At 40.5% G+C, this 21,831-nt stretch overlaps 1 protein-coding gene across 6 annotated transcripts in view; it reads right to left on the minus strand.

Moving 5' to 3' along the window:
• ARMC8 (armadillo repeat containing 8) overlaps positions 1–21,831 on the minus strand; it is a 106,858-nt gene that overhangs the window by 10,227 nt on the left and 74,800 nt on the right. For 4 of the 6 annotated variants that reach the window (XM_022582582.3, XM_022582583.3, XM_022582584.3 and 1 more), the window contains 7 exons: positions 21,336–21,418; positions 20,943–21,024; positions 16,856–16,942; positions 12,953–13,045; positions 10,230–10,379; positions 9,433–9,528; positions 2,640–2,735 (listed from right to left, as the gene is read on the minus strand). In XM_022582582.3, coding sequence (XP_022438290.1) covers positions 2,640–2,735; positions 9,433–9,528; positions 10,230–10,379; positions 12,953–13,045; positions 16,856–16,942; positions 20,943–21,024; positions 21,336–21,418 — 687 coding nt within the window. The remainder of the gene's footprint in view (positions 1–2,639; positions 2,736–9,432; positions 9,529–10,229; positions 10,380–12,952; positions 13,046–16,855; positions 16,943–20,942; positions 21,025–21,335; positions 21,419–21,831) is intronic. The other 2 variants (XM_089911104.1, XM_089911105.1) reach the window with 2 other exon arrangements.

Here is a 21,831-nt window from a genome sequence, read left to right on the forward strand (position 1 = left end):
CCTTGGTGTGAGTAATGGGTAGATGGCAGAGCCACTCTACTCAGATGGAAAAGGTCAGGAGGGGAGAAATTTAGGTTTAGGGGAGATACTTAAGAATCGATTTTTAAACACCAACCTCAAGAGGCTTCAGACAGCCACAGAGAGATGCTGAGTAAGCAGGAAGATATACGAGTCCAGAGTTCAGAAGAGAGGTCTAGGCTGCAGAGTACCCTCCGTGTGACCCACGGACCTTGATCCCCTACCCCCTCCTGCCCACTAAGAAAAGAACCAGCATTTGTAAAGCTGTAGACACCATCAGGGAAGCTTGCTGTCATGGCTTTTGAAGGCCAGTAACCATTATTGTGGTTGTGTTTTGTACTGCTTGATACCATGACAGTGTAAATAAGATAATGCCTAATCTATTCATCAAAATTGACTACTGAACTGGAGTCCAGAAACCAAACAAAGAATAGGGATGACAGCAAAAGCCATGGGAGTGGATGAGATTCCCTAAACCAGTGGTTCTCAGCTCTGGCTATACCTAAGAACCACCTGGGGAAACTGTAAAAAAAAAAAAACACTGATGCCCAGGCTACACCCCAGAACTATTAAATCAGAATCTCAGGAGGAAAGGGGCAAGGCAACAGTCTTTGAAAGATTCCTCCACCATGCAACAAAGGGTATGAACCATCAATCTCAATAGTACATGTGCGAGAGCAAAGATAAGGTCCAGGGCTAAGCAGGGAGGCATAATGGAATGGAGGCCAAGAGAAAAGAATGTTTCCAGGAGGAGGAAACAGCTGTGCTGAAATTCACTATAAGTGAGGAGAGTTGAGGAGAGAAAACCATCCTTTGGACTTGGCATAATAGGATGGTGACCTTAACCAGAACAGTTTCAGTTGAGCAATGGGGTTGGAGGCCAGATGAAGTGGGCTAAAGAGTGAATTTAGTGGTGAGGAAGGAGACAGCACGTGCAGAAGACGCTCTTAAGTCTGGCTCTGAACAGCAGCAGAGAGACAGGTGTACCTCAATGGGTATGGGAAGTCCAGAGAAGCTTTCAGAAGATTACAGAGATACTATGTGGATCTGGTATTGGAAAGATAAGGGAGTTCCCAGTTGAAGCAGTATGGTTTTCATTCAACAAATACTTACTAAGCATATACTAAAGGCCAGGCACTGTACAGGGTGATGGATATACAATTGTGCACAGAACTGATACAGTCCTTACCCTCAGGGAGCTTACAGTCGGTAGGCACACAAACAAACAACTATATGTTGCGATAATTGAGCTAAGTGCTCTGAAGGGAGTACTTCACTCAATTATGCCGTAACAAAGAATAACCCACACAGATGAGAGCCCACAAGGAAGTGTTAGCAGAGCTAAGATCTGAGAGGCGAGAAGGCATCCCATGGGGAGAATAGTATTCCAGGCAGAGGAGCCAGCATGTGTGAAGGTCCTGAGGCAGAAAAGAACATGCACGGCCTCTTCCAGGAGTGGAAAGAGGTCAGTGTAGTGAACAAAGGGAAGCGGGGAATGAGAGAAGTTGGGGGATACAGATGAGTCAGGTCATATAGGACTCCACAGGCCATCAAAAGGGGGGACGGGAGCTTCCCTGGTGGCGCAGTGGTTGAGAGTCCGCCTGCCGATGCAGGGGACACGGGTTCGTGCCCCGGTCTGGGAAGATCCCACACGCCACGGAGCAGCTGGGCCCGTGAGCCATGGCCGCTGAGCCTGCGCGTCCGGAGCCTGTGCTCCACAACGGGAGAGGCCACAACAGTGAGAGGCCCGAGTACCACAAAAAAAAAAAAAAAAAAAGTGGGGGGATGGATTTTATTCAAGGTGTAATAGGGAACTGCTGAAGGACTTTGGCTTCTATTCTCTTAGTAAAACAAAAGGTGAGGTCACCACTAAGAGTGATGAGGGAGATAAGAGGTGAGGTTTAAAGAATGAGGAGAAAGTAAAAACCTATTCTTCTGGAGAATGGAGGCACCAGCTTGCTGGAGAATCACAGGAGGGTACCAGGCAGTGCTGAGTGCCCATGTGGGTTTTGTAAGTGTGAATTTAACATGAAACCAGTCAGCCCGGTTCTGTGCCTTTCTCTGCAGTTGTTAACTCTGACGAGGAGGCAAAGAGAAGACAGGTTCATCCACGATTAGGGTTTTGCTAGGAGACGCCGACAGAATGAAAAGAGGAGGGATGTTTGATTTCCAGATTTTGGCAACGGGCAGATTCTGGTGATGACAGGATCCCGGGTATGGCCGTGGCAGTAGGTGGCTGAGGTGTTTGCAAGTAGGGAGCAGACTGTGACGGAAAGCAGATGATCAGAGAACAAGAGCCAGAGACACCAGAGGCTAGAGGGTTCATCCGTATAGGACTGAAGCTTTGAGAGGGAAGCTTTGGGGGCACTGAGAGAAGGCCAAGAGCCCAAGCTGTCACTGTGTGAGAGGAAGGCAATCAGATGATAGGGTGGGGAACGGCACAAGCTTCAGGAGCCTGGTGTCGTTTTTCCCTTCAGGATGGAAGAGAGTCTCTGGAATCGGTTACGGAGGAGTCTATTCTTTGTTTAATCTCTGCACAACTCGTTTTGAGCTAACAGTGCTACAGCGCTTGCCTTCTCATGTGCAGCTAGTGTGCAGCCGTGAAGGGGACAAAGGCCTACCATGTAATACTTGATTTTCTGCAGGATGTCATCATTGGTCATAATAAGTTCTTTTGCCGTTGTCCCATCTGCTATGTTGGCTAGGATGCACAGTGTCTGGAAAAGAACAAAGGGCCAGCGATCAGGAAATCTCTGAAGTCCTCAGACTCAAGCTCTCTCAAGAACTTAGGCAATTTCCCATCTGAAGTACATGGATTCTCACAGGTTCCACTCTGAATGCCCTGATTTCTTATCTCATAACGTCATTGCCAACAAAAGTAACCACACCTAAGGAAAGTCTGCCTTAGCTAAAAGAGAGCCCAAATGTTTCAGTGGCTTCTTTCTGGGCATAAACCATCACTGCTAGGCAAAGGCAGCCATAGTTCATGCTATCACATAAATCATAGGGAAAATGTAATTTATTAATGTTTTCTTGAAAATTTCATTTTTAAGAGAAGCTCTTGCTACTAACCCACAAGGTTTCTTCAAAGAGGTAGTCTCTTTGGTAGAAACTTCAAAGGTGTTATAACTCCCCCCTACCTCCCCTTCCAAATACCACTTGCTTCCAAGCTCATGACCTTCTGGATCCCCGTCCACTAGCCACATGCAATGAGGACCTCTTGACTTTTTTGAACCCTACTGGAGGAACAGAAAGGGAAGCAAAATGTGTGAAGAAGCTTAGTCCAGGCTGGCCTAATGTGAAGGCTAGAGGGAGCCTGTGCCAGCTGGCAGGACAGTCTCATCATGAGGACAATCAGCACACTGGTACTGGAGGAAAAGGCTGTTCTCGTTGGCTGTTACATTCTCACAGCCAGACCAGCAAGAGGCAAGGATTAAGGTAAAAGTGAATGGATGGTGATAGGGACACTGAGCCAGTGACAGCCCTAGCAGTTCAACAAACGTTGGCCGAGCACCTATAATGTGCATGCAGTCTGCCCACTCCACTGGGCAACGGGCTGAGACAGGAATAAGACACTCTCCCTAACTCCAAAGCCAGCACACAATTACATTTCACTGTGGTGCAACTGAGGTAAAAACACAACTGAGGACAAAGGATTAATCTCCAAAATTTATAAGCAGCTCAATAACAAAAAAACAAACCCAATCCAAAAATGGGCAAAAGACCTAAATAGACATTTCTCCAAAGAAGATATACAGACTGCCAACAAACACATGAAAGAATGCTCAACATCATTAATCATTAGAGAAATGCAAATCAAAACTACAATGAGATATCATCTCACACCAGTCAGAATGGCCATCATCAAAAAATCTACAAACAATAAATGCTGGAGAGGGTGTGGAGAAAAGGGAACACTCTTGCACTGCTGGTGGGAATGTGAATTGGTACAGCCACTATGGAGAACAGTATGGAGGTTCCTTAAAAAACTACAAATAGAACTACCATATGACCCAGCAATCCCACTACTGGGCATATACCCTGAGAAAACCATAATTCAAAAAGAGTCATGTACCAAAATGTTCATTGCAGCTCTATTTACAACAGCCCGGAGATGGAAACAACCTAAGTGTCCATCATCGGATGAATGGATAAAGAAGATGTGGCACATATATACAATGGAATATTACTCAGCCATAAAAAGAAACGAAATTGAGCTATTTGTAATGAGGTGGATAGACCTAGAGTCTGTCATACAGAGTGAAGTAAGTCAGAAAGAGAAAGACAAATACCGTATGCTAACACATATATACAGAATTTAAGAAAAAAAAATGTCATGAAGAACCTAATGGTAAGACAGGAATAAAGACACAGACCTACTAGAGAACGGACTTGAGGATATGGGGAGAGGGAAGGGTGAGCTGTGACAAAGTGAGAGAGAGGCATGGGCATATATACACTACCAAACATAAGGTAGATAGCTAGTGGGAAGCAGCCGCATAGCACAGGGAGATCAGCTCAGTGCTTTGTGACCGCCTGGAGGGGTGGGATAGGGAGGGTGGGAGGGAGGGAGACGCAAGAGGGAAGAGACACAGGAACATATGTATATGTATAACTGATTCACTTTGTTATAAAGCAGAAACTAACACACCATTGTAAAGCAATTATACTCTAATAAAGATGTTAAAAAAAAAAAAACAAAAACAGAACTGAGAAAGTACTAAGTGCATTTGTGTGATAATGCAAGGGTCAGGGAAGGCTCCTTGGAGGAAGTGACACTGAGTCCAGGAGCAGAGTAAGGAATTACTCAAAGAAAGTGACGAGAGGTGGAGATGGTGCCTGGATTCAAATAATTTTCTCCAATTTTAACCTTTCTCTTTGCTAGACTTAAGCTAATTAAGCTTGCAGGTTATAGCTAACTGAGGAGAATGTTTTCTTAATATGGCCCAAACCCTCAGATATCTTAAAGGGTGTGTGATCTTATTTTTCCTAGATTACAGCACTGCAGTAGTTAGATTGTTAAGGAGTGAGTCCTGAGGTTTGAACCAAAAAAGGCTGCCTCTAGGATACAGGAAACAGAAAATGCAATTTATGATCCAAGGCACTGGGGGACTATTCATTCCAGGGTACTTAAATCATGAAGAGGAGACCTTGATATGCCCCAGAAGTGGGAGAGAGATGATCTGAGGAAGACATCAGATTTCACAGAGATCCGGTACATGGTGAGCCTGTCAGAAGTCTTGACATGCACAACACCCTTGAATTTTTCAGGACTGAGGGGAAAGAAAGGGGGAAAAACAGATTTGGACTCTAACCACGGAAAAGAATTTAGACTCACCTAGGGAAGAACTACCCCTCTCTTACCTACTAAGACAGTGGGTATAAGGGAGGATTTCAGGAAATAGTCCTCAGAATAGCCTAGGCCAGCAAGATAGGCAAGTGATTCCCCTTCTTGGAGTGTTAGAATACACCTATGCATCCTCAGGCTTGTCCAGCATGGCAGAGTGACCTAGAGTTCTGCTTTGAAGCCCACGTACTCCTTCTGTAAATATTCTCAGGAGACAAGAGACCAAATCTTAAAGAGACTGATTTAGTTCATGGGCCAAGCCAATTTAACACATGAGCTAGGGAGCAGGGATAAAAGTAACACACACACACACTCATATGAACAACTGGAATCAATGATATAGAGGTAATGATTGGCAAATTATGGCCTGTGGACCAAATACAGCCCAACCCAATGCCAGTTTTGGTAAATAAAGTTTTACTGGAAGACAGCCATGTCTACGTGCTTACACACATTGTCTATACCTGCTTTCAGGTTAGAAGAGCACAGATGAATGGATAAAGAAGATGTGGCACATATATAAAATGGAATATTACTCAGCCATAAAAAAACTGAAACTGAGTTATTTGTAGTGAGGTGGATGGACCTAGAGTCTGTCATATAGAGTGAAGTAAGTCAGAAAGACAAAAACAAATACTATATGCTAACACATATATATGGAATCTAAGAAAAAAAAAAAAGGGTCATGAAGAACCTAGGGGTAAGACGGGAATAAAGACACAGACCTACTAGAGAATGGACTTGAGGATATGGGGAGGGGGAAGGGTAAGCTGTGACAAAGTGAGAGAGTGGCATGGACATATATACACTACCAAACGTAAAATAGCTAGCTAGTGGGAAGCAGCCGCATAGCACAGGGAGATCAGCTCGGTGCTTTGTGACCACCTAGAGGGGTGGGATAGGGAGGGTGGGAGGGAGGGAGATGCAAGAGGGGAGAGATATGGGGATATATGTATAACTGATTCACTTTGTTATAAAGCAGAAACTAACACACCATTGTAAAGCAATTATACTCCAATAAAGATGTTAAAAAAAAAAAAGCACAGTTGAGAAGTTGCTACAGAGACTGTATAGCCTGCAAAACTTAAAATACCTGTCTTGCCCTTTGTAGAAAGTTTGCCAACCCCTGAAATAGATAATAGAAAAATAAAAGGGGGGAAAAAATCAATGAAACTGAAGCTGCTTCTTGGAGAAGATCAATAAAATTGATAAACCTCTCGACAGACTGAATCAGGAAAAAAGGAATTACCAATATAAAGTACAAAAGACAGTTCACTGCAAAGAATACTACAGACTTTAAAAACATAAGAGAATATTTTGAACAATTTTATGTTAATAAATTTGAAAACATAGATGAAATGGACAAATTTCTTGAAAGACATAATGTCAAAGCTCACTCAATAAGAAACAGATAAACTGAATAGTTCTATTTCTATAAAAGAAATTGAATTTGTAGCTAAACACCTTTCCACAAAAGAAACACCAGGTCTAGATGGCTTCACTGGTACATACCACCATAACTTGAGAAAGAAAGAAGACCAATTCTTCACTAATTTTCTTGCAGAAAATTGAAGAGAGAACACTTCCACCTCATTCCCCGAGGCAAGCATTACTCCAATATCAAAAAGCAGACAAAGACATCACAAGAAAGCTATTCACCAATATCGTGAATATAGATGTGAAACATTCCTCACCAAATTTCAGTAAATTGAATCCAACAACATATGTAAAGGGTAATATATAATGACATTTTAATATGGTATATATCTATTTAGATCTTAGATTGCTTTCTTTATCAGTGTTTTATAGTTTTCAGCAAACAGATTCTGCACATAATTTGTGAGACTTATACATAGTTTCATTTTTTTCTGAGCTATTGTAAACGATAGTGTTTTTAAAATTTTAATTTCTACTTGTTCATGCTAGTATATAAAAATACAATTGATTCTTCTTGTGCCCTTGGTTAACTCACTGACTAGTTTTAGCTTGACTCCATGACATTTTCTACACAGACCTTCATGTTGTCTGGGAAGAGTTTTATTTCTTCCTTTTTAATCTGTATGCCTTTTATTTCTTTTTCTTGCCTTACTGTACTCGATAGCAGTTTCAGTATGATGTTGAATAGGAGTGGTAACAATGGAATACTTGTCTTGTTCCTGATCTAAGGACAGTGATAGATATGCTCGCCATCTTGATCATGGTGATTGTCTCATGGTATTAATATATGTCAACTTATCACACTGTATGCTTTAAATACATGTATCTTATTGTATATCAATATATCTCAATAAAAAAGGAAGAAAAGAATGTATCTTTTGATACTTTTGAGAAGAATTAAACTTCTAGCTAAAAACCAGACAGTTTAAGCCTCCCCAGAGTCGCCTACTTCTGGACCATCACCCAAATCTGTGAGAGGGTATCATTGTATCCTGCCAACACACCCTACTGTTGTTGGCCTTTTCTTTTGCCTTCATCCAAATCTTGCCCCACCTTTCTACCTTGCTTCACTTTTCAAGTTCGTGGAATTCTATCTAGGTGAGCTGTCTTTGTAAACAAATTTCTATGCTCTCCAGGTAGAACAGTTTATTTTGAACACTGCCTCTTCTTTATTGTTGTGTTCCAGAAACAAATCTCATTCACCCTAATTTCAGTGATGCCTACAAGATCATAGTTTTTCTGTGTTAAATTTTTGTTAAGCAAAAAACATAGTTGTTTATTACTGAATTTCAGTAGAAATCACCTAAAACATCCATCTTAAAAGCACTTTGTCAAATCTATCACCTTTTTTGCTCACAAATTTCAACACAGCTCCCAAGTCCTACCACTCTTGCTTCCTGGACTGTTCTTCTGAAGCCTGATGAACTACTCTAACTCAGGAACACAGAGGATAAGGAGCATGGGCCCTGCAGTTAGACTTTGGGTCCAACTCTCCATGATGACCTTGGGCAAGTTTCTTCCATACATATAAGTGTACAGCTCAATGAACTGTGAAATGAACACACCCATGTAGCCAACATTTATGTCAGAAAGCTGAATATTACCATAACTTCAGATCTTGTGTTAAAAATTTAAGTTTGCAGGTGACTTTTCCTTTTATGACAAAATATATACTATGTTAAAAATCCTATAATAAATCCCAGGAACTATAGAAAAGTAATTCCCAAACTGTCTCCTGATGAACGCATAGCCTCTGTATTTTCATGCCTACCTTAAACTTGCCCTATTGAAACACAACAGAAAGTAGGGGTATGAGATAGAAATAAGGAACTGGGAAGCATGAGAATAAAGAAATAAAAGATGTCTCCAGGGCTTCCCTGGTGGCGCAGTGGTTGAGAGTCCGCCTGCCGATGCAGGGGACACGGGTTTGTGCCCCGGTCCGGGGCCACAACAGTGAGAGGGCCGCGTACCGCAAAAAAAAAATAAAGATGTCTCCAGCATAAGGGATTATTTCATCAGGGAATTGTAGGAATTTGAGTTCAGAGCATGGTGATATAGAGGGCTAGAAACAGTGAATCCTGGAGAAAGGATTCACTCTAGGATGGTCAGAGGTGGCCATCCCTGTAGAGACGAATAGTATGTACAGAGCGTGACACAGAGGGTAAAAGTATAGACTCTGGTCATGTTTTCTTCCATTCCAACAGGAGGAATTCTTTTTTTTTTTTCTTTTGCGGTATGCGGGCCTCTCACTGCTGTGGCCTCTCCCGTTGCGGAGCACAGGCTCCCGACGCGCAGGCTCAGCGGCCATGGCTCACGGGCCCAGCCGCTCCGCGGCATGTGGGATCTTCCCGGACCGGGGCACGAATCCGTGTCCCCTGCATCAGCAGACGGACTCTCAACCACTGAGCCACCAGGGAAGCCCCAAGAGGAGGAATTCTTGAAGAGCATTTAAGGGGTGGTGAAGGATCTCTCCCCTCAGAACTTTCTTGTCTCTACAGCACCTCTGATCTCAGCACCCTGTCTTTTGCAGACTTGAATATTTCAGGAGACTCCTAACTACGATCTCTCTTGGTACTCACACTCAGAAGATATTCCTACAAAAAAAAAAAAAAAAAAAAAGGAACACATACCTGCTCTTTGACCTCAATGTTATGTTCCCCTTCCAAAATAAGGGTGACAGCTTGCATAATTTGCTTTCCATGAGTACTCATTATTTTATCTATGTGCTGCAAAACAATGGGAAACCCACAATTATGATTTGGAGAACAAAGAAAAAGACCATAGAAAAGAACAGAAGACTTCCAAAAGTTAAACAATGTACAGAGAAGACTCAGAAAACAAGTGAGGCACAGAGAAGGGAACCACCCACATTTCTTTATCTGCCTGAAGGCCACTGACCCTGTTGCTCAGGGAACATTAGAGAACAACAAGAAAGACCCCACACCAAGGCTCAGCCTCTCCTGCTGTGACATATGCCCACTGCTCTCCATGCTGACACCTTCAGAGGTCAATCCAGTCAATGTGGGCGGGGCAGGGAGGTATCTACGGAATAGCACTGAGAAGGAGTCTCTAAAGGGAAAGAAGCTGAAGCCCCAGAGATAAGTGATTTAGACAGAGGAGAAAACCCATCCTGGCCAACAAATCAAGTAAAAATCAAATAACAAGTCAAGGCAGGCTCCCATCCAGCACGGAGGAACGAGAGGACAGGCAGTGCAGGAGTGGAGGGTTAGGTGGCCATACGGTGAAACAGCTCCCAGAACACCTATGAAGGTGACAGGTCTAAACTTCAACTCCTGGCTTCTCTGGGAAGGGGCAGCATTTGAATCACACTTCTGGGCAGATGTTGATGGGAGCAGAGAGGCAGGGCAATGTTTTGTGATGCATATGCAGGGGCAGCTAATCTGGAAACCTGGGTGATTTTACTTACTGGGCGAGTAGAGAGGAGATTTCTAAGAAGGCCCAATGTCTTCATCAGCACATTCAAATCTGAATCTGATAATAACCGGAATAGCTGTTCAGTACTCAAGCTTCGTAAAATATCTGCTTTTATTTTTTGTTCAGCCTGAAATGCCATATTCTGAAAGGATTAAAGAAGTTTCAAGAATCATGCCTATATTTGCATTATTAAATTATATTTTAATAGTAATGCTGATAATTTTCAAAGTATAAACAGAATCTGCAGAAAATCCTTAAGGTTAAGTCATATCATTTTTCTGATTCCTGTTAATCACCTATAATTCTGTCTGCCAGAAGAAAGATAACTGTCACTCCTATACATACTCCTCTATGAGCACTATGACCACTTCCTGACACGGCATCTGCATGTCTTAAGATTTCTCAAATAAATACAAAATCTACTATTATATTTTTTTAAATTCAATTTATTTAAATTAAAAAACCAAATGCTTCACCCATTTCTCCCATCCCCACCCTTACCTCTGGCAACCACCAATCTGTTCTCTGTATCTATGAGCTTGGTTACTTTTGAGAATATCCTTCTGGTCATCATGTTGCTTTGTGTGCACTTTAATAACAAAATGACTACTGACAACTATACTGTGCCATGCACTTTGAGAAAGACTTAAATGTACTCCCATATTATGCATGAAAATAAGTAGTGTGTTTTTTTTTTTTTTTTTTGCGGTACGCGGGCCTCTCACTGTTGTGGCCTCTCCCGCTGCGGAGCACAGGCTCCAGACGCGCAGGCCCAGCGGCCATGGCTCACGGGCCCAGCCGCTCCGCGGCATGTGGGATCTTCCCAGACCGGGGCACGAACCCGTGTCCCCTGCATCGGCAGGCGGACTCTCAACCACTGCACCACCAGGGAAGCCCAGTAGTGGGTTTTGTTAACTTTACTGGCAGAAAACACCTACTGTGTTCACAGTTCTATGCTAGGTGCTGATCTGCTGGACCATATCATGCAGGAAGCTCTCGGGGGTAGGAGATGTATCCAACCTACTAGCAGCCCCAGACAGGCAGGAGCTGTTTTGCTCCTTTTTCTCCTTTTTGGACACATTATGGATTACCCCACCTTAACCTAAAGCTATAATAGGTCTGAAGGAAAAAAAAAAAACATGGCTGATTCCAAATAATTCATACATCAACTTTTGGTATAAAAAAATCTCTTGTAAACTAGAAACGTATTATAATATGTGGTTATTGCCCTCCAGGAACTTCTTAAAATTAAGGATCTAAGACATATGAAAGATCAAGTTACCTAATAACACAAGGCAACATGGCAGAGCAAAAAGAGTACTGAGTTGGGTGTCAAGAGACCCAGGCCAAAGAGAATTCCAAGGTTTTATATTTTGTGGACAGAGAACATAATAACTGATAATATGGAAACTGATGACAATAAGATAGTTAATATTAATTTGAGGAGTGGGATAAATTCAATTTTCAACATTAAAACTGTGCTTGTCAGGGAGCCCTCAAATGAAGTCCCATTAGCCATTTAAGTGATAGACCTGGTGAATAGGGTACAGTTCCATCTGGATATGTATATTCCAAAGCAACCTCTACTATTAGGGGGAGTTGAACCCATGAGAGTAGATGAAGTCCCTGAAACTGTAGTGTAAAGGGAAGTAGAAACTGGGAACTGAAACTCGGGGGAATGTTCCCTGAGAAAGAGGTTGAAAAGGAGGCTAAGTACAAAGGGAGGTGAAAAAAAAAAAAATTAAGTCCTGGGAAAGAGTTTCAAGAAAGAGAAGTGCCAAAAGCTGGTAAGTTAAGGAGAAAAATAACTGTGAATCTACTACATTCAGTGCTTTCTTGGAAGATGGTCATTTCCATCCAAAGTTTGTGTGAAAAGACAGCAGATATAGCACAGTACAGGGAGATGAATATGGGCTTGGGACAGGTTCAGAACCCATTTCTATCATTTATTAGCTGTGAGGCCTTAGATGATTCATTTACCCTTCTACGTTCCAGTTTCCCAATTGTAAGGTGGATATATACCAATATAATGTAAAATAAAAATTAGAGATAGCAAATATAAAACACCTAGTTTAGTGTCTGACACATAGTATTGAATTATAACTACTCTAATTATGTTTAAAAAATTCATGGAGAATTACTCTATTTTCAATTTCAATAAATTTTATTTTAAAAAATTGTAAGGAAAAATGGTTCTCTGACTTAATAGTTATATAGTTTTAGAATTCAGATTATTATAAATTATTTACTAGAAACTGTTAAGAAATCATTGAGCATGTATACCCCAATTCTGTTACCTTGGGGAAGTTATTTAATGGCTCTGTGCTTAGCTTACCCATCTGTAAAATATGTATACTCTCTAGCTTATTTCACAAAGACGTTATAAAGGAGACACGAAAGTACTTTGTAAAGTAGGCAGCGCTATACAGATATCAATACGTTCATGAGGAGGAAAACCTTTTTTTTCCCAAAATTAGATGTCAAGTTTCAACACCTGTCTGCTTTTCTTAATAAACAGGAGAACCGAGGAACACAGTGGCCAAGCAACTTGCTTACATCTGAATCTGAAAGGTGAATGAAGTCTCCTAGGTCCTAAGTCTTTAGAAAACTGGGCCAAAAGAGCAAGATTTTTAAAAAAGAAAATTCCAGACATTTCAAAAACACATTCTTTAGTTTTAACTTTGATAACTGCTCCCTTCTCTTTGTGAAACATACCATTAAAGCCCAAATTCCATTCACTCGTAAAGCAGGATTTTCACTTTGGGTTAATCCACAAAGTAGCTCTACAGCTCCCGATTCTAAAATTGGCTGTGATTGGAAAGGAGAAAAAACAGTTTTAAAGTCAAGTTTGTTTACTAAGTGTATATATACCCTGGCACTCTGATTCCTATTTCTTTCCTACTCTTACCCAATTCCAAGCAACCTTCACAAAGCAGGCAGTGAGGCAGCCATAAAGATCACCTTGATTCCCGTCTTACCCCTAGGTTCTTCATGACATTTTTCTTTTTCTTAGATTCCATATATATGTGTTAGCATGCAGTATTTGTCTTTCTCTTTCTGACTTACTTCACTCTGTATGAGGTAAAATAGATAGCTAGTGGGAAGCAGCCGCATAGCACAGGGAGATCAGCTCGGTGGTTTGTGTCCACGTAGAGGGGTGGGATAGGGAGGGTGGGAGGGAGGGAGACGTAAGAGGGAAGAGATATGGGGACATATGTATAACTGATTCACTTTGTTATAAAGCAGAAACTAACACACCATTGTAAAGCAAGTATACTCCAATAAAGATGAAAAAACAAACAAAAAGAATAAGAATGATGGAAAAAAATCTTAAAAAAAAAATCTCCTTGAGAAGGTCAAGAACAATGACTCTCTCACAAATCCAAAAACCAAAATAAACCCTGTTGTTTCCTTTTTCTCTGCAGTCCTGAAAGGCTCAGGAGATACCCTAATTCTGTGTACGTTTCACACATACCCTTATGATCCCATTACCTATCCATATTCTTCTCACCCTCCTCTGAGAGGGCCACCCCTGCTTCATGCAGCATGTGTCTCAGGTGTCCTTTACAAGTTGTGACTATGAAGCAATATGGCTGGTTTAGAATGGAACTGTCTTCCTTACAAATTGCTGATCTTATTCATCAATATGCTGTAGAATTCATCTTTTAGAACTACTTTCAGGACTATCAATCATACAAGCAAAACAGTCTTGTACTTTTATGGTCATATCACATTTTATACCTAAAATAGCATGCGTTAGTCTGACTACTTAACTTATGATACTTGGCTGAAAATAGGTTTTGGTAGTTTCTAAAAAATTCAAGCCTTAGAGGACTGATGTACCATCACTAACAAATGCTTAGAAGGCCATCTTTCAAGTGGATTCTAGAAATGTCTTAAGCAATGCAGATTTATATACAAATTGTGCAGTTATTTAAAAAAAGTTTTATTTTGAAATAAGTTCAAACTTATAAAATAGCAAGACTAATATAAGGAACTTCCATATATTCTTCTCCCGGATTCACCAATTTTTTAAAACATCTTTATTGGAGTATAAATGCTTTACAATGTTGTGTTAGTTTCTGTTATATGACAAACTGTATCAGTTATATGTATACATACATCCCCATATCCCCTCCCTCTTGCATCTCCCTCCCACCCTCCCTATCCCACCCCTCTAGGTGGTCACAAAGCACTGAGCTGATCTCCCTGGGCCATGTAGCTGCTTCCCACTAGCTATCTATTTTACATTTGGTAGGGTACATATGTCACTGTTACTCTCTCACTTCGTTCCAGCTTACCCTTCCCCCTCCCCGTGTCCTCAAGTCCATTCTGTACATCTGCGTCTTTATTCCTGTCCTGCCCCTAGGTTCATCAGAACCTTTTTCTTCCCCCCCCAGACTCCATATATATGTGTTAGCATACGGTTATTTTTTGCGGTATGCGGGCCTCTCACTGTTGTGGCCTCTCCTGTTGCGGAGCACAGGCCCCGGATGCGCAGGCTCAGCGGCCATGGCTCACGGGCCCAGCCGCTTCACGGCATGTGGGATCTTCCTGGACCGGGGCATGAACCCGCGTCCCCTGCATCAGCAGGCGGACTCTCAACCACTGCGCCACCAGGGAAGCCCTAGCATATGGTATTTGTTTTTCTCTTTCTGACTTACTTCACTCTGTATAATAGACTCTAGGTCCATCCACCTCACTACAAATAACTCAGTTTCGTTTCCTTTTATGGCTCAGTAATATTCTATTGTATATATGTGTCACATCTTCTTTATCCATTCATCTGTCGATGGACACTTAGGTTGCTTCCATATCCTGGCTATTGTAAATAGAGCTGCAATGAACATTGTAGTACATGACTCTTTTTGAATTATGGTTTTCTCAGGGTATATGCCCAGTAGTGGGATTGCTGGGTCATATGGTAGTTCTATTTGTAGTTTTTTAAGGAACCTCCATACTGTTCTCCATAGTGGCTGTACCAGTTTACATTCCCATCAACAGTGCAAGAGGGTTTCCTTTTCTCCACACCCTCTCCAGCATTTATTCTTTGTAGATTTTTTGATGATGGCCATTCTGACCTGTGTGAGGTGATACTTCATTGTAGTTTTGATTTGCATTTCTCTAATGATTAGTGATGTTGAGCATCCTTTCATGTGTTTGTTGGCAGTCTGTATACCAGATTCACCAATTTTTAACGTTGCCATATTTGTTTTATCATTATGTCTCTCATTCTACACACCCATATCCACATTATTTATCTTTTTCTGAACCCTGTGAAAGTAGAACGCAGGCATCATGCCACTTTACCCTTAATACTTCAATGAGTACTTCCTAAGAACAAGGATATTCTCTTAGATAACCAAAGAACACTTACCAAATACAGAGAAACTGACATTACAACAATACTTTTTTTGAATCTATAGTCCATATTCCCATTTTGTCAACTGGCCCAATAAATGCTCTTATACCATTTCCTTCCCTTCCAGTTAAGCGTCCAGTTTATTTTTAATATTAAAAAATCAATCATATTAACGATCCTATACCTGAGTTCATCTAACTTACTTTCTAACTAGACCCTAAATATTCTGAAGGTGGATCTGAGGCAACATAAGAGCTGTTCAGGATGATTAAAAGTGTTGCACTGACTGCAACCAGATCATCCTCAGCCGAGACCCCCACCACCAGGGCAGAGGAACAGACAAAAGCTCTGGTATCCTATCTCGCCTTCCCCTTCCTTCAGAACAACTGAAGGAAGTTGTTTCTCCCTTTTCGTTCCAAGATTTCTGCTTGCTGAATAATTGTCTCTGAATCTCCACCTTGTTAGTAATGTCTTCCTAACAGTCAAAAGCCTGAAGGTGTTACAATGTAGAAAGACATTCATCAAAATGGGACGACTAAATGTACTTAATAATGGATGGTGTCTAAATCTAGTTCACGATTGGACAGGTCAGGGATATTTTAACACGATAAAACTAATGGGGCGACTAAATGTACTTAATAAAGGATGGTGTCTAAACCTAGTTCATGATTGGGCAGGCCAGAGATATTTTAACATAACTAAATCTGTAAGGTTTCCCCCCTCCTTTATTAAAGTTTATTTCCATTTCCCTATTATAAAAATAATGCATGCTCAAACAATTTATAAAATGCATAAAAGAAGGGGAAAAAAATCCCCAAATGCAATCCTTCCCTAAACAACTACCATTAACATTAAAAATTAAAAAGATTATTTTCCAATGCCAGCAGTTATCTCTTGAAATGACCTGTAATCCTGGTTTACAAAATTGGGTCTTAATGTATTCTTTAGTAAATATAATTTGAAAGTAGTCTATTACTTGTGTAATTATTTCCTACATTTGCAGTTGTAGGCAGTTTAGATTGACTGCAAGCTGTAATATCTTTTAAATACACTTCATATGCCAGGCAGAAAAGGGATAAGAGGAAATGATAATCATATTTTTAAATGATTTAATATGCACCCCCAAACCAAACAATTCAGAAATAGCTTTTAAGCACCAATCCTCAAATTTCAATGTCAACTACTGTGAAAACTATTTAACTAAACTCTAGGTAGGCCGGGCAAAAGTCATCTAGGAAGAGAAAATCAACACTAACCTCTTTACTTGGAGAAAATTCAAGAAGAAGATTACATAACATGGAAGATGCTACTACTAGGATTTCATCTGGTGCATTTTGTAAAACCTGTGGGGTTAAAAATAAAAGATACTATTAATGGTTTGCAACCATGGGGGTAAGATCACAAGAATAAATGAGAACAAAAACAATTTATCTTTCAAACTGATTTCTCATATTGGAGAGATAGTTAGGAAAGATCCACTTGACATCGAGTGAAACTTTACATAGTGCTGTCATTATGACTGACTAAGGCCCTCACATCTATCTTGCTGGAGGAGAAGCTACAGCCCCACTTCCAGGATGGGGGCTGCTACATGGAAAAGGAGATAGACACAAGTCAGGGAGCGGGTGCTCTATGTAAAAAGTTTGAAGACCACAGAACTGTTTTAGGGCAAGTTAACCCAATTTACTCCATCATATTCAGGCCACTTATGAAACCACAGAATTGCCCGAGGACCTGAGACTTTCTGATGTCTCTGGAAAGACTTGTTTGATTAGGAACATGGATGGATCAAGCTACTACTCAGGCAGGGCAAGGTGGGGAACTGGTTCTCAGGACTGGAATTACACAGTCCTGGTTCCAACCCTCACTCCTCCACTTACTAGACGTGTGAACTTAAGCACATTTCTTAACCTCTCTGAGCCTTCAAATTGAGGAAAATAACACTTCCTTGATGGGACTATTTAAGATTAAATGTGATTTGGTGAATAATAAGGGAAGTGGCATAGCATCACAGTTAAGAACACAGAATGCTTGAGTGCAAATTTCAGCTTAACCACTAACTAGGTGTATGAATTCCTTGGTTATGAAATGGGGATAATAATAGTGTCTGCTTCATAGAGTTTATGTGAAAATTAATATATGAAAAGATTTTACAACAGTAATTGTCACACAGTAATGGTTATATAAATAAGGTTTTAAAAAAGGTAACTTACTGCCATAATTGTTGTTATCAGGCACATAGCAGTTATACAGCAAACTAACTGCCATGGACTCTTACTGAACTCAGAAAACAACACAGCATGATGACAAAGGTTTGTTGCCATTAGCTATTATCAGAACCTCCTCTTTCTAGATTCTAAGAGAGAAGGCTTCAAAAACACTACCACGTATACGCAATATCCACTTCAAATAAATCCTTTGCATTTGGAATCAGATCAGGATGAGGCTTACGATCCCAAAAGTAATCCTAGGAGCTCTAGTTAGGCAAATGGAAATGGATCATCACAAAAAATTCAGAGAGTTAAATATATTATCAGCTAAATCAAGTCTGAGGTTTCCAAGTTAAGAACAAGCAGGAATTACAAAATGGAAGCAGTTCTCCTAAGATACTGTGTTTTAACTCTTCTGTGAATCATTAGCTAGTTGATAAAGATCACATCTCATATACGATGCAGGCTGATCTCTGTGTGTGCCACAACCCACTTTAACACCCTTTTCACCCTTCCCTTCCTTTGCCATGCCCTTCCTATGTCTCTCAGGTATATACTCTATCCATGCCTTAAGGCTGTCCCATTCCAGAAGCCTCCTTGGAGCCCTTCCAATCAGAAGTCATCCTATCCTCCCCTGAGTGCCCACTGCTACTGTCTGTGACCTCTCTTACTACTGTTCACTTTCAAATTCTTTGTGCAGCCCTGCCAACCTCTTTTCCTACTAACAAATTTAAGCTTCTTGAAGGAATAATCTATAATAATATCTATAGTCTAATTTATCCAGGCCTGTATCAACTAAATGGCATTGCACAAAGTGGGTGCTCAATGAATGCTTTTGAATTAAGACAAATAATCATTTTCCAAAATTATACTACTTAGAATCATTGACTGAAATAAGTGAGCGCCTATCAAGGCTTTTAAAAGGTTGCTTTGTTTCTGGTCTATGTGCTGGGGAATTTGCAATCATATGAATTCAGAGCAGGGTATTTTTTGGGGAGGGGCATTCTGTGTTTTGTTAAGAAGAAAAAAATGACTTTAAAAATGTGTAACTTTTAAAAGAAACATTAATAAATGGCTATTACTTGTTTTAAAAAGTTGCTTTGCTTGACATGATTCACTTTTTAAAGTATTATTTATTGTTTTAGAGATTAATCTGCTTTTATAAGTTTCATTTTCAAATTACATAATAAATTAAAACAGAAAAGATTCTATGAAATTCTTAAAAGCATTTACTCACTACAGTATAAGATATAACATGTGAAATTCAGAAGTTGACATCTAACACTGACCAAACAGAATTTCACCAAAATAAGAACAAAAAATAATCACAAATAAAAGTTTTAGCTAAAATCAAATGTCTACTCTCTTGTGGTTTGCTAACCAACATTTAAAAACATGGAAAAGCAAAGGGGAAAAAGAATCAATAGACATGCAAACAGCCTCTGAACTAAGAGAAACCTAAAAGTATCTGAAATAAATCCCTCATTTACTTCCAGGCTTTTAATACTATACTTTAAATGTGCAACATAGTAGTAGTTTGATAGTAATTATACCCACATGTAACCAAGTGCTCAAAATCCTTTTAGACTGCTCACCAGACCTTTGTCCAGGTAGAACTAGTCAAAAACCATATGTTGCTTCTTTCTGATCCATATGAGAGAGGGGTACCAAGCTGAGCAATCAGAGAAAATGGCTCCAGAGAAAATATTTGGAAGTTATTTTGGGAAACAGGAGAGCACTTTTAAAAATCTTGAATGGGGACTTCCCTGGTGGCACAGTGGTTAAGAATCCGCCTGCCAATGCAGGGCACACGGGTTCAAGCTCTGGTCCGGGAAGATCCCACATGTCGCGGAGCAACTAAGCCCGCGCACCACAACTACTTAGCCTGTGCTCTAGAGCCCGCAAACCACAACTACTGAGCCCACGTGCCACAACTGCTAAAGCCCACGTGCCTAGAGCCCGTGCTCCACAACAAGAGAAGCCACCGCAGTGAGAAGCCTGTGCACCGCAACGAAGAGTAGCCCCCGCTCGCTGCAACTAGAGAAAGCCCCCACACAGCAACGGAGACCCAACGCAGCCAAAAAAAAAAAAAAAGTTAAAGTGATATGTTTAAGAAAATTGTTCTGAATGGACAGAATCAATAAATCAAGATTAAGCTGCTATGAAAAAAGGTGCAATCTAAGAACAAGCAAGAGTGGCAACAGTAAAATCCCTTTACTAAGGAGAGCGTAATGTTTCTGTTCACGCTACTCTTCTCTGGAAAATCCTCCTGACTTCCTTTTGCATTCAAAGCTACTTTGTAATCTTCCTGCCTGAAGCCTCCCCCAACTATTTCTACCATACTTATGCCTCTATTATAACCTGAGGCTTTAAGCTGGGGGCAAGAGCTCTGCAGTAAAAAGTTTTGGTAGGCTTACTGTGCCCAGAGGCTTTCACAGTAGATACTAAAAAGCAAAACAAAAAACCAAAAGCTTAAACAAATAAATCTGTTGATTAAATGCAAGGTGTATAGTTACTTAAAAAAAAGAAAAAAAGATGGTGAGACTAAGTTGACCTGTGGTTCTATACTGTATCAGGGATAACATTATTAGTAGCAACCTGTGCATATTTTAAGTCTCAATTCAGATAATTATTTGACCTAAGCCACCTTTTTCTTTTTTTTTTGGCCCTCAAGGAAAGACCTTTAGGTCTTAACAAAGAAGTCATTCTGGAATAGAGAGGCAGGAAGTAATAATTGTTTTAAAAAGTATCCAGGGATTGCCAAAAGACTAAGAGCAGGTTATATCTGTAAATGGCTGATTCCTTTCCTTTTTATAACTAAAAATTACAAAGATGACTGCATATAAGTCTAAAGTGTAATACTAGACACACAGGGAGATCAGATGAGTAACTAGAGTTTCATTTAATGAAAGAAAGCCAGGCATGTACTTCCCCTGTCACACACGAGATGCTGACCTCAGAAATACATTCTGCACGTTCTAAAGAGGCTTAAAACATCACATCTGAGGAGATAAATGTTCAAAACGCTTTAATATAAAAATCAGATACACTCCTAGACCAGAGAGTGCTGTCAGCTACCTCGCACACTAAAGGCTCGGTGGGAATAGGTGTGGACTTGCTGCTTTCTTCTTACCTTCATTAAAGGTTTCCACACGGCGTGATCCTGGAAACTGGTTCGAAGCTGCTGCACAGATCTAGATAAACTGTGCAAACATCTACAAAGAATAATCAAAATTAGCTTCACAAGAAGCCGAAACTTTTACTTTTCAAACACACTGCTTGGCATTGCACAATTACTAATATACACTTCAAGTTTATCTACAGACATCGTTAATTCAACTACTTCAGGACTTCACAGGCTTTTCAGGCTAGCTTCTCTGTTAAATAGTGTTACGCACTGTATGAATTCACCTGAGAATACTTTCAAGTAACATTTGGATTCTGTGCTTACTCGGTGAAGGTCCGGAAAGGAAACAGGTTAAACACACGGCAAAGGATTTTTATTCAGGCCATTTAAAGCTCATACCTGACGGCAGCTAACCGCACCTTGACACTAGACTCAGACAAGCCAGTCACAATTCGGTCCATCATATTTTCAGTCTCAATGATCTGGAGAAAAAGGTTAATGCTGCATAAATAACAACACGAAGATGACAAACTTCACTGCTTGTAAATGCAAGTATGTTAATGTCCATTTTAAGTTAATGTTTTCAGCAAGAGTTTTTGCCTCTGGAACAATCATTCTGCAGTGGGGGCAGGCAGCTCATCAGAAAGGTAGGGCTACCCCACCAAGGACCTGCCAGACTGAATGACAGGCTTATGGGCAGATTATGTTTCTTCATTTATTTTTAAAGACACTTAAAACAATAATTACATGTGATAAATATTGCAGAGGTGTTGCATAAACAGTATTGAGAAAAAGCAAGATACGACTGAACCACCATTGGGCAGGTTCCTGCCAGAGTTTCTCCTGCCAGAGTTTCTTGAAAAATCATGGTCCACACTCAGCCCTTATGAAAAGA

This window comes from Delphinapterus leucas, chromosome 4 (genome assembly GCF_059928025.1).
Source record: "Delphinapterus leucas isolate spDelLeu-1000000601 "Yukka" chromosome 4, BTC_Dleu_Yukka2, whole genome shotgun sequence".
Lineage (NCBI taxonomy): Eukaryota > Metazoa > Chordata > Mammalia > Artiodactyla > Monodontidae > Delphinapterus > Delphinapterus leucas.